At 33.1% G+C, this 12,695-nt stretch overlaps 1 protein-coding gene across 2 annotated transcripts in view; it reads right to left on the minus strand.

The window, feature by feature from the left end:
- The window catches only part of ASB3 (ankyrin repeat and SOCS box containing 3), an 83,450-nt gene that overhangs the window by 42,019 nt on the left and 28,736 nt on the right, over positions 1-12,695 (minus strand). For both annotated transcript variants that reach the window (XM_010951855.3, XM_074341136.1), the window contains one exon: positions 10,257-10,415. In XM_010951855.3, the coding sequence (XP_010950157.1) occupies positions 10,257-10,415 (159 nt within the window). The remainder of the gene's footprint in view (positions 1-10,256; positions 10,416-12,695) is intronic.

The following is a 12,695-nucleotide window of genomic DNA, read 5'->3' on the forward strand; positions in this document are numbered from 1 at the left end:
GTTGAAAAGAAGAAATCAAGGAAATAGAAGCAGTTGCTGGCCCACACAAAACTTCTAACCAAATCAAAACTTAACTGAGGCACGTAGCACATGGAGTGCAGTCACAAGCCCACACAAAGATTTCAAGAAGGCATGGACTCAACGTACGATTCTCATTTTGCAGAAATATGGCAGACCTATACATACATGGAAGTGATAAATCTTAGTAGGAAGAGTAAACTCTAACTAGGAATAGTAAACAATGACCATTATTAACACAGAATTAATTAAAGAATAAATTTCTAAAAGAGGGACTTTTTAAAATGTAATTATCCTACCAAATGCTCTTTTGGCTAAATATCTAATGTGACTATGTGTTCTAGGGAACTACTGTAGACAAGTTCTGCACCAAATGTAAATCATAGTAAGCTGAGTTTTACATCTGTAAGCCAGAAATATACTCTTTCATTTTAAGGCTCAGATTCTGACAGCAGTTCTACTGAGCAACATCATGGTCAGTAAGGCTTAATGAACTCTTTAACCACAGGCTGTCCATCTCCTCTAGTTATAGCAGCAGATCACCTACATATTCTATTAGTACATTTGATCTACATATGAATTTTTAACTGTATCTTTTAAGTTCCACATGTACTCTATTTGATCTACATATGAATTTTTAACTGTAGTTTTAAGTTCCACATGTACTCTATTTGATCTACATATGAATTTTTAACTGTAGTTTTAAGTTCTACATGTACTCTATTTGATCTACATATGAATTTTTAACTGTATGTTTTAAGTTCTACATGTACTCTATTCTCCATTATGCACTTCATTTTTCTATACAATTCAACAATAAAATAATCTTTCCATTGTGTACCTAATTTGAATAGAACTTTTTTCCCTACCTCTTTCACGAAGCAAAACAGAACATTTGTAGTCATTTTATCGACGGTGGTAATTCTCTGGTCCTGTGGTTACACTGACACCTGGCGGCGCTAGAAAAGAAACTAGACTGCAATGACAAGGGATTTTTTTTTCCTAGTGTTGTGAGTTCTATGTTTATTCTATGTGACTGCAAGAGTTTATGTTTTTCTAAGACTTTAGCTATTAAAATTCTATCCTAACTCCATAGATGGCATACATTAGTTACAACCTTTCACTATGGTGATATTACTGGTAAGGATGGAAAATTATTTCAAGAATGTCACTGGGTAAGTAGGACTGCCCAGTTATGTATCTCATAATTAACTTTTATAATCAGAACAGTTATAAAGTAAGGCTTTCTCATCAAAGATATAAACATAATTTCAAACCACTCTCCCTATATATTCAGATATATTCCTATAATGTGTCTTGGCCATGAATCTTTAGTCTGAAACGTAGTATTTTACTGCTATTTAAATTTTTTTTCTAAAATTTTAATGAAAAGTTATAATTCTTTCTTATAAAAAAGAGCTCATGTCAGCTCAATGACTAGCAATCTTAATGATGTATACTGATGGGAAAAACTGTTACCTCACAGACAAAATTCATACATTGAGAATATAACAGAAAGACGGTAATGAGTACTCCAATCTAATTCTACATGTTGCCAATGACATATCTCTGTTTCTGACAGAGAGGAATCTCATGGCCAATTAGATAAACACATCTTTCAACCACATAAAAGTCTCAGAAGACAAAAACCTAAAATTTCACCACCTTCCTATTTTTCCATGTTTCTCAAGCAACAGAGTCAAGAGAAACATCTGATTTAGATAGTATATCACCAAACTTAGACGTTCATCTAGAGCTGTAACACTGAATTCTACCACTTTCTGTAAGTATCCAGTTCACGTCTTTGAAGTACTCATATAGCAGTATTTGCCTTACTGGAACCACCTCTGTATGATCTCCACAGTATGGCTCCGAGAAATAAATCATGACACTGAGAAGTCCCTATCAGAGAAAAAGTATATGGCAAAACATCCCTCATCCCAAGGACTCCTAATTATATACAAGCAACACTTTTATTTCAGCTATGATAACCAGTGATACTCGTTCTACAATTAATTGGCCAATGGCAATAATAATTATGAAGAATGAAGAGACAACTGCATTAACTATGTAATGATCCAGTTTGACAGCACACATCCACACTGTACAGAAAGTGCTACTCAATATTGTTCATAGACAGACTGTTGGTCTGCCAACTGTTACCAGTCCTCAACAAAATAAGAAGTTTTAACCTGAATGAAAATCAGTTATGTCCCTAAGCACACTGTTTAGTTCAGCTGGTATTTTTCTTGAAAGAAGACTTCTTTGATGAAGGAAATAGTGCATCGATTTACACTAAGGCTCAAGCCCCTAGTAACAACAGACTGACATTTTGACTATCACTGACCTATGGAACCTAAAGAGAACAGCAATTGCACTGTATGGGTGGGGCAGAGGTGGGGAATAGCTCATCTAGGTCTATTTCTACCATATACTAGAATATTAAAATACTGAAATCAAGAATTTTTGTTTTACTTTAAAAATTAACATGGATTTCCAATCTTAATATTGTGGATAAAGTAAGCATTTTCTCTTACTCTTTTTTTTTAATTTTTTTTTTATTGAACTATAGTCAGTTTACAACGTTGTATCAATTTCTGGTGTATGGTATAATGTTTCTGTCATACATATATTCCTTTTCATATTCTTTTTCACTATGGGTGACTATAAGATATTGAATATAGTTCCCTGGGCTATACAATAGAAACTCGTTATTTATCTATTTTATATATAGTAGCTAGTATCTGCAAATCCCGAATTCCCAATTTATCCCTTCCAACCCTTTCTGCCCTGGTAACCATACGTTTGTTTTCTATGTCTATGAGTCTGCATCTGTTTTGTATATAAGTTCTTTTGTGTCTTTTTCCCCTTACTCTTCTTAGAAAGCATCCAAAAGCAATTATACCAAAATCAGCAAAGAAAATAAGAAACAATAACACACTCTCCATTTTTAGTAAAACTAGGATCCTGCTAAAACTCCAGATCAAAAATAAGTGGAGGCTTCCAAAAGAATGGAGGTCAACCCTAGGTACCTGTGGGAGAAAATGTCTCAACTGCACATCTCAGAAAAAGCTAGCAAAGTAAATGTCTCAAAGGTGAGAGGATGCCTCTGAGGTACAAAACATAAACTGCCAGCAGAAGGATATAAGATTCATGAGCTGGCAAGCAGAATGTCTCTGGACACAATTGAAATCTGAAAGTCAGAAGAGCTGAGTCTAAATAAGGAATTACACAAAGAAATTATATTTGCAAGAATAGTCTGTCTCTATTAACACAGAAGGGAAGCTCTGTTGCAAAAACCCCACAGCTGCCTATGCCCTACTGCTGGTGAAAGATAATGGCTAAATGAAGTCACACCCAAAACCATGAGTAAAAACAGAAACTAGCCAGTCTAGAATGTGACTTTAGCTCCTTGCCATTAAAAATCTCCCGAAAAAAGGTGAAGCTTGAGCAAAAACTCACATGAGTTATCACAGAGGAACATGCACAAATCTATAAAATTCCAGAAAGACTTATTAAAATAAGGAAAATAAATAAAAGGCACACCATGTCTCAGAGAAAACTAAAATAGGACAGGAAAAAATACTGTCACAAAAAAGAGAAGTAAAGTAGTGTCCTCCAACTTCAACTATAGAACACACGAGATTACCAGTAAAAAAATTTCTCAAAGAAAACGTGACCCAAGGATCATATACCTAATCAAACTGTTATCTAAGTATAAAATCACTATATTTAGTTATGAACATGCAAGAATTCAGGGAACATTATTTCCATGGGTCCTTTTAGAGGATTCTACTAAAGGAAGAATTCAGTTATCCAAGCAAGACTGGAAAAACCATGGCAAAATAACTGATGATAAACTTCTAAGCAATTTAACCACAGAACTATCAGAATAAAATAAAATAAAGGTATTAAGATGCCAGAATAGGATGCAAGACGTTATTTCCACTGACAATGTAATGTGATATAACAAACTAACAAATTTTTGGAAAGGAAGGAAAACGGGAAAAGAGTTACACAAGGAGAATATAAGGATATTGATTTCCTCACCTTTAAAAGCTGGAATTTTAACTTTACACATCAAATATGACAAACAAAATGACATACTGTATAAATACATTTAATTGTTGGAAGGTAACCCAAGAAAGGTGATAAATATACTAGATGCATAATTGCTTACCTTAAGGAATGATATAATCTTAAAACATAGAAGAGAATGATGTTAAATATAAAGTTACATCGAGAAGGTAAACAGAACAAAAATTAACATTTTTTTTTAAATGTAACTTTTTAGCGAAAAGCCATACTTCAGACCTGGGAAAACTCAAACTCCTATTTCCAATAACTAATATGCCCTCAAAAATGTTTATATCATGATTAATCTTTCCATTGAAAAAAATCTAAAAATAACTCCAAATATAAAGTTTAATTAATACAATACATGTTTAATACATAAATGCTAAACCTCAAAATTCCTAACACCTCAAAAAATAACTCTGAATGATCACTGATCCATGAAAATACTAGTGAAAAGTAAAATACAGGTTGGTTTGTTCAACTCTGGAACATATCAGCAGAGTTAGAGTTAAAGGATATGCCACATGAGCTAAAATATGGCATATCTGACAATTAAATATTGAAATAGGCAGCTCCCCATAACACTATTTATAAAACACTTTGTTCTTAATAAACATTACTGCTACATTTAATGTTGAAGGTTACATAGATTAAGCAGACTCTGAAGAACAAAAAATGAAAAATAATCCATCAAAAGCCAAAACTGCATGCTGTGCAGCTTCCATAGAAATTGTTCTATGAAGCCACACTGGGTTGGATTTGAACCTCCAATTTATCAGTGTTGTTTTTTATACAGCAAAATAAAGAGAAAATCTACTTCTTATATAATTAGCTAGATTTTTACTTAGAATCTACTATGCTTATAAATAAGGCTATTCTTATTTCCAAAGCAGTTTTACAAACCTATCCTCAGAATATTTACTGTGTATGCATTTATGAGGCAAGAGAAAGGGAGTGGGGAGAGGAGAAAGCAAGGGTAAATAAGAGAAATAAGGCGGTAGACTCCTTGTTAAACATAAATTTCAAATTGCATGTTAGCAAATGATGTTCTATACAGACAATTTTCATGTGGAAAAATAAGAAGTTTCCTGAATTTCCCCTTTCTTGTGGGGTTTTCTCATCTTAATTCTTACTGCCATCAAACTGAAATGTTATCTTTCAGTGGGAGAGGGCATAGCCCAGTGGCAGAGCGCATGCTTAGCACGCATGAGGTCCTGGGTTCAATCCCCGGTACCTCCATTAAAAAAAAAAAAAAAAAAAACCTTACAAAGAAATCAATACAACATTGTAAACCAACTGTACTTCAGTTAAAAAAAAAGTTCCCTTCCAAACTAAATTTTCTGAAAATCTTGGTGAGTTCTGTGTAGAGAGCATATTCCCATTATAAACAGTGGAGTAGTAAATTTCCTAAATTTCTGGACTTAACCTTCAATTCAGTCATAATCACATGCCACTGACGTTGCTGATTTTTTCCAGTTACCTGTAAGTTTCCACAGTTCTGTATTCATTTTCTTGATGCTCTGGTTTAGGTGGTAAATGGACCATAGGACAGGTGCTGTAACATGCAAGGAATATGGCTTCCCTTGGGGTGAGGGGCAACACACTGCAAAGTTTCAGCAACGAACAGTTTTGGAAGATAATTCTACAGATGAGGGAGGAAGCTATATAAGATGGGCCTTTCTATACAAGTCCCCCTTTCTCACTTTAAATACAGTTAGTCCAATCACTCTTCCTTACCTAAAGATTATCATCTATAGTTTGTTGCAAACCTTGAAGTATTCTGGATTTTGTTTTAATAAAAAAATCTCTTCCATTATATACTGAAACACAGATCACTACGGTTATTTTAAAAAGGGAGAAAGATACAGGTAAGCAAAGCAGATTGTGAAAGTCTGTCATACTATTTATGGCAGAGAGCAGACACTAGAGCCCAGAGCACCTAAGAATCACATATCCATTTTTCAACACCATGATCTTGCAAAACCTCAGGCTGTATTTTCCTTTTTTAAAAATACTCTACTTCCAAACAAGGAGTTTATACAATTAATGCAGTATTTGAGCATGTAAAAGTACTCTGGGTACTGTGTCTCCTTGGGCTTAAACTCTCTGCTTGAGTCAAATTATTTTTTGTATTAGCCAATACAAGACATAATTAGGATGGTAAGTTTTGCTGCCAAAGAAACTAACTAAATCCAATTACTATAAATAAGTGACTTAAAGCTAGTCACTGGTTTGAATTATCTTAGCAACTCTTCCTTCATTAACATAAAAAACAGCAAGTTAACTATATCCTGAAATGTAAATCACTAAAAACTCTGCATCTCTAATTTTCTCCAAATACTTATATAATAAATGAGCACAATACTGAATTTCATAAATGGAACTACTATATTTTGAAACTGTAAACTAAGTGATCAAATTAGCATTTCTCAAACAGTCCCATGGAATATTGTTTTTTGAGATACTCCTAAGTGTTCTACAAAAGAAAAATAGTATAACGATCAAATACATTCCAAACGCTGTCAAGTTAAAACAAGTGATGTTTTGTAAGAAGCCATCCCAGAGACCTTCATTCTTTCACTCAACAAATAATTTACTGAATGCCTACCATATACCAGGCACTGATCTGAGTTTTGGAGTTACAACAGTGAACAAGATAAATAAAATCCCTGCTCTTGTGGAACGTTCTTTCTGGTGAGGGAAGTCAATAAACAAAGAAGCAAATAAGTGAAATAACTGCAGCCAGTGATAAGAACTAGGAAGATACTAAAACAGGTTAACACTGAGTACAGAAGATACCGCAGACTTGGGGGGACATGTTAAGCTACATGGCTACTGTTTTTTGTTTTTCCACACTGGGGAATATAGAACATAGCATTTCCCAAACACATTGTGATAAGGAATCCTTCTGTCAATGAACATCTATTAACATTTCAGCGAATGAATTCAAGAAATGCCATACTAACTAATACACAGACAACAGGAGGATCAAGACTCAAATATAGCTTTTCTAATACTAAATACAGCGTTTCTAATCCTAAATCCCACCAGTGAAAGTGGAAATAATAATAGTACATATCTCACAGAACCATACTGAAAATTAAACTAGTTAATTCATGTAAAACATCTGACACAGGGTTTGGCACACACTCAGTGCTCAATAAATCTTATTGTTACTATTAATACAATATCCTGCACATATCTTCCTCTGTCATCGCAGGACAGACTTATTTTTTCCTCTTTCAGTATCTTGAACACTTTACTCCTAATTCTTTTACAGGACTTGATTCATTTTGTTCACTCCTCTATATGTTAGATCCCTTAAAGGCAGCAACTATATCAGAAATTGTACATAGCATAGCCTCAACAGAAGCTTAAGCTTACCATGTAGTTGTACAGAATATCCAAAGTGGGTTAAATGTGGATGTAGGAAAAAAAAAAAAAGAAACTTTATATAAAAAACAATCTCCCCTCTGGCAAACTCAACCGATATTATACCAAGGCTTCCATGAAGCATCTTTATAATGATATATTTCACATATTCAAAATACTTTTATAAATTAACATCACCAGTAACGGATAATTTTTTTCCCGATAAGATGTTCTAAGACACCATTTCACTTCTGTGGCAGTCCTGAAGAAATGCATAATCTGTACTTTATTAAGAAAAAAAAAACCAGACAAACCCAAACTGAAAGATATTCTACAAAATAAATGGCCTGAACTCTTCAAAAATGTTAAAATCATAAAAGATAGAGACTGAAAAACTGTTCTAAATTACAGCGGGCTAAAGAGACATAACAATTAAATGTAATATATAATCCTGGACTTATCCTGAACTAACAAAAAAATTTTTTTTTGCTATAAAGGACATCAGAGAAACAACTGGCAAAAGTGAGCAAAATGTATAGAGTAAATAACAGCACTGTAGCAATGTTAACTTCCTGATTTTGATCATTTTATAGCTGTTATATAAAAGAATTTCATTTCTTTTAGGAACTTCACACTTAAGTATTTATGGGTAAAGATGCATTATGTCCACAATTTAATCTCAAAAGGTCCCCCAAAAAATAATATATGGATAAATATACAGGGAGAAAAAAATGATAAAGTGAATAAGGCAAAAGAACAAATTTGGGGTGAAAAGTACGTAAGAATCCTTTTTACTGTTATTTCCATAAGTCTGAAATTATTTCAAAACAAAACACAGTTTTGACTAAACACAAAAATAACAGGAAAAAAAGGAAAGTAGCCACATGAAAAGATGTTCAACATTATTAGCAATTAGGAAAAATGCAACTTAAAACCACAATGAGATACCACTAAATCCCTATTAAAATGGCTAAAATTAAAAAAAAGAAAAATTTATCAATATCGTGTTGGTGAGGAGGTGGGGAAAATGAAACTCAAACATTACTGGAGGGAATGCAAAATGGTAGAGTCACTTTCTAAGAAACTTCCAAATTATTTTCCAAAGTTAAACATACACTTACCACATGGGACCCAACAATCTTAAGTACAAATTCAAGAGAAATGAAAACTTATATTCAAACAAAACCTGCATGCAAATGTTCGTAGCCATCTACTCATAATCATCAAACACTGAAAACAACTCAAATGTCTAATAACCGCTAAATGGATAAATTGTGGTGCATTCATACAAAGGAGCACTACTTAGCAATAAAGGAATGAATTACTGATACATGCAACAACATGTATGAATCTCAAAAGCATTATGCTAAGTGAAAGAAGTCAGTCTCAAAGGTTACATGTTGTATTATTCCATATATACTTATGACTGTCTGTTTAAAAAGGCAAACTATAAGGATGAAAACAGATCAGTGGTTGTCAAGGCTGAAAAGGGGAGAAAAGGCTGATTAAAAATAGGCAGCATGACAATTTTGGAAGGTGATGGAATTCTTCTGTGTCTTGCCTGTTATTGTCTTTACACAATTTAATGCATACATCAAAACTCATAGAACTGTACACTAAAAAAGAATGAATTTTATTGTACATAAACTTTAAGAATATACATTTTTAAATTCACAAGGAAAAATTATTTTCATAGCCATTTTATTCCCAGTCCAGTAAAGACTAGGTAGGTTCTTTAACTCTCATTTTACAAGTGAGGAAACTGAAGCACACACTAAACAAATGAGCACACAAATTACACATAGCAGGACCAAAACTATAGTCCAGATAACACTCATTCTATACATATGTTTTATTCTCTTAATTTTCTCATGTTCCACCAAACTTTATGGGCCACAATGTCCCTGAAGACAAACAGGATGAAAAGGAGGCAGGGAAGAAAAAGACAGGTACTACAAGTGTGCCCTTTAGAATTTGGCCTTTGTTCTTAACGACATTAAAAAATAGTCTGTAACTGAGGAAGTCTGAATCCATACAGACAACAAAGTAATTATATTAAGTTAATTAAAGGATTAGCCCATGATTTCTTCCATAAAACCTTAATTTCTTTTTTTTTAACTTTTTTTATTTTTATAGTCATTTTATAATGTGTCAAATTCCACTGTAGAGCACAATTTTTCAGTTATACATGAACACACATATATTCACTGTCACATTTTTTTTTGCTGTGAGCTACCACAAGATCTTGTATGTATTTCCCTGTGCTATACAGTATAATCTTGTTTATCTATTCTGCATATGCCTGTCAGTATCCACAAATTTTGAAATCCCAGCCTGTCCCTTCCCACCCTCTGCCCCCTTGGCAACCACAAGTTTGTATTCTATGTCTATGAGTCTAAAACCTTTATTTCTTAATGCTAAGAAAAGGCAAAAACAAACATAAGGCATTCACAGGTAACTTTGTAACTATTGCTACAATTTAAGCTTTACTTGGTCTTCAGAATAACACAGAGAACACAAGGATGACGGTGACTACAATTCAGAACAGATTTCACAACTTTAAATAAACACTTAAAGATAATCCCAGATGCTATCACCTATCCAAGAGTAGAAAACAAAGGGGAAACTTTAAAAATACCTTTTTGGTTTTCAGAATCAAAGAAGTAGCAGGATACTATTTGCCAGAGAACATACTATAAGTACAACAGCGAGAGGGAAAATTAGTTTCTTTAGCAAAATAAAATTTAAAAATAAAAAATTGTATCTGTACAACAAATAACATACTTCACCTAAAAACAGTGGTGTGGTTTCCTCTAAAGTAGTTGCATTAGGATCTGCCCCAGCTTCTAAAAGAATCTGCACAATCTTCCAATGTCCTTGACTTGCAGCAAGATGTAATGCACAGAAACCTTCAAAAGTCTTTGTCTTAATGTAGTTTTCAGATGAATCTATGAAAGAATAAAAAATTATCAGCTAGAAGATACAACTTCTGTTCCCTGTGATTAAAAAGCAAAGATTCCAAGAAGAATTTAATAAAATATTGAAAGACAATTATAAATGGGAGTTCTCATAGTTTAAAACTCTCTAGAAAATCAAGAAAATGTTCTACAAAGGTCACAGTGTAAATAGCTCTCCAGTAATCTTAACCACACACTCAGTTTTTCTTCTCTAATTTTTGGCAAGTGGGGGAAGCAGAGTGGCAGGAACTGAAAGGTAACACAAAGCAGGATTCAAAGAGGATCAAGAACCAGAGATTTGCTTAAGCAAGATTTACTGAAATATTAATAAACTAGATTTTTTTAATTTCTAAATTTCCACGAGGGAAATGGTCTCATCTCTAGCATTACTTCCTTGTATTCAACTAACAACATGAAGGTAGTTTAAAATACTCCTTTTCTAATCTAAAACTACATTCTAGTCATTAATGAGGACTGCATTTCTAAAATAATAAAATGCACTCCAAAGAAATCAAACAGTGGCAAACAATTTGTAAGGAACTTATGAGTTGATTTAAGGTTTTTGAGGCTTGCTATGAAAATCTTTGGTAACATTCAAATTATGTAAATAATAGCTACATTAAAGTTTTTTAACTCCACAGCAAAAGATAGTATTAGGTGACTTTTTCACCTTTGCTTCCAAAACAATAAAATTCTAAACCCACAACAGCCCACAACAGAAAGCTGGGCTAGCTGTAAGGTGAATGGGGAAGGCATTTCTGAGAGCAGTGATAAACAAAAACAAAAAATAAACAATTTTTTAAAAACTTTAAATAATATTCTCTTGAAATATCAGAATTAAAATGAATGATCCTTACTAAAATAATCATGTTTTAAGTAATTCTTGTAATTGTAACTCAACGGTGAAAGTGGCAGACTAAGCCATAATAATATTCAACTTACAGCTCGCAAGCTTCAATCAAGAAAACAGACTTCAACTTTACAGGATACCGAACTAAATGGCAAGATAGAGTAGTTATATTTTAAAATTCTGTATCACAAAAGTGTTCCCCAGATTAGTCAGAAACTGACATTTATTCAGATATCCGTAAAACTATAAGGTTAAGATGTGAAAAACTAAGAACACACAGAGATTTAGCTATGTACATAGCTCCCAAATAGAACATTTCAACAGTATAAAGATGCTGATTATTCCCCAAATAATAATAAATTCATTATAATTCTAATCAAAATGTCAAAAGAGCTGGTTGTCGGTTGATTGGTTGGCTTTATACTTGGAAAATGACTCAAGTTGATAGGGATTGGGGAAAGGCAGGTAAGAATAACAAAGAATTTAGAAAAATAAACAATGAAAATACGGAGGGGAGCCTAAACTTACAATTATACCATGTGTTAAAGTTAGAACTAGCAAAATAATGTGGTACATCTGAACACAACTCTTAATCATTGTGCTACACTGCCTTATTCATCTAAGGATCTTCAGTATCTTGTTATCATGCCCAATATAACAGCATAATATTTTCTTAACATGTATCAATAAATAGCACTATGAATTAGATCATATATTTGCCACACAAGTATTTGTTTACGACATGTTTTAATTAATTACAAGATTTTAAGTGACCTTTAGTCAGCAGATGGTTTAATATTAAATGGCATATTAACTGCCACTGAAGATCAATACTGCCCTCCAAGATGATAAACTTCATGAAATCTCAGTACCTATTACACCAAACTTCCAATACAGGAAAGAAGACAAGCAAATTGGCTATTTGTGCTAATACTTTATACAGAAAGCTAAAGTGAAGTATATACATACATATGTATATTACATTTCTAAGTAATCCATGCCACACTTGAATGTTCTCCAACTTGAATGAGAAGACCATGGATGGCAGGGGAAGGGTTTAGCTCAGTGGTAGTGTGCATGCCTAGCATGTACAAGGTCCTGGGTTCAATCCCCAGTGCCTATGTTAAAATAAACAAACAAACAAATCTAATTATCACCCCCACCAAAGAAATCAAACAAACAAAAAACTAATTTAAAAATTTTTTTAAAAAGAATACAACCATGGATGATTTCTAGACTTGGATCTAAATTGAAGACAGTAAAGCAAAGCCTTTCTAACCATTTAAGACTCTTTCATTATTTTTGTGTAGATGTGAGCACCTTCGTACTTTAAAAAAGTATGTTTTAGGACTCTCTGGCAGTTCACTAATATTAGATGAAATTCAAGGAAGTGGAAATTATAAAGTAAAAGACACTTTTAT

The sequence above is a fragment of the Camelus bactrianus genome, chromosome 15 (assembly GCF_048773025.1).
Source record: "Camelus bactrianus isolate YW-2024 breed Bactrian camel chromosome 15, ASM4877302v1, whole genome shotgun sequence".
Classification (NCBI taxonomy): Eukaryota; Metazoa; Chordata; class Mammalia; order Artiodactyla; family Camelidae; genus Camelus; species Camelus bactrianus.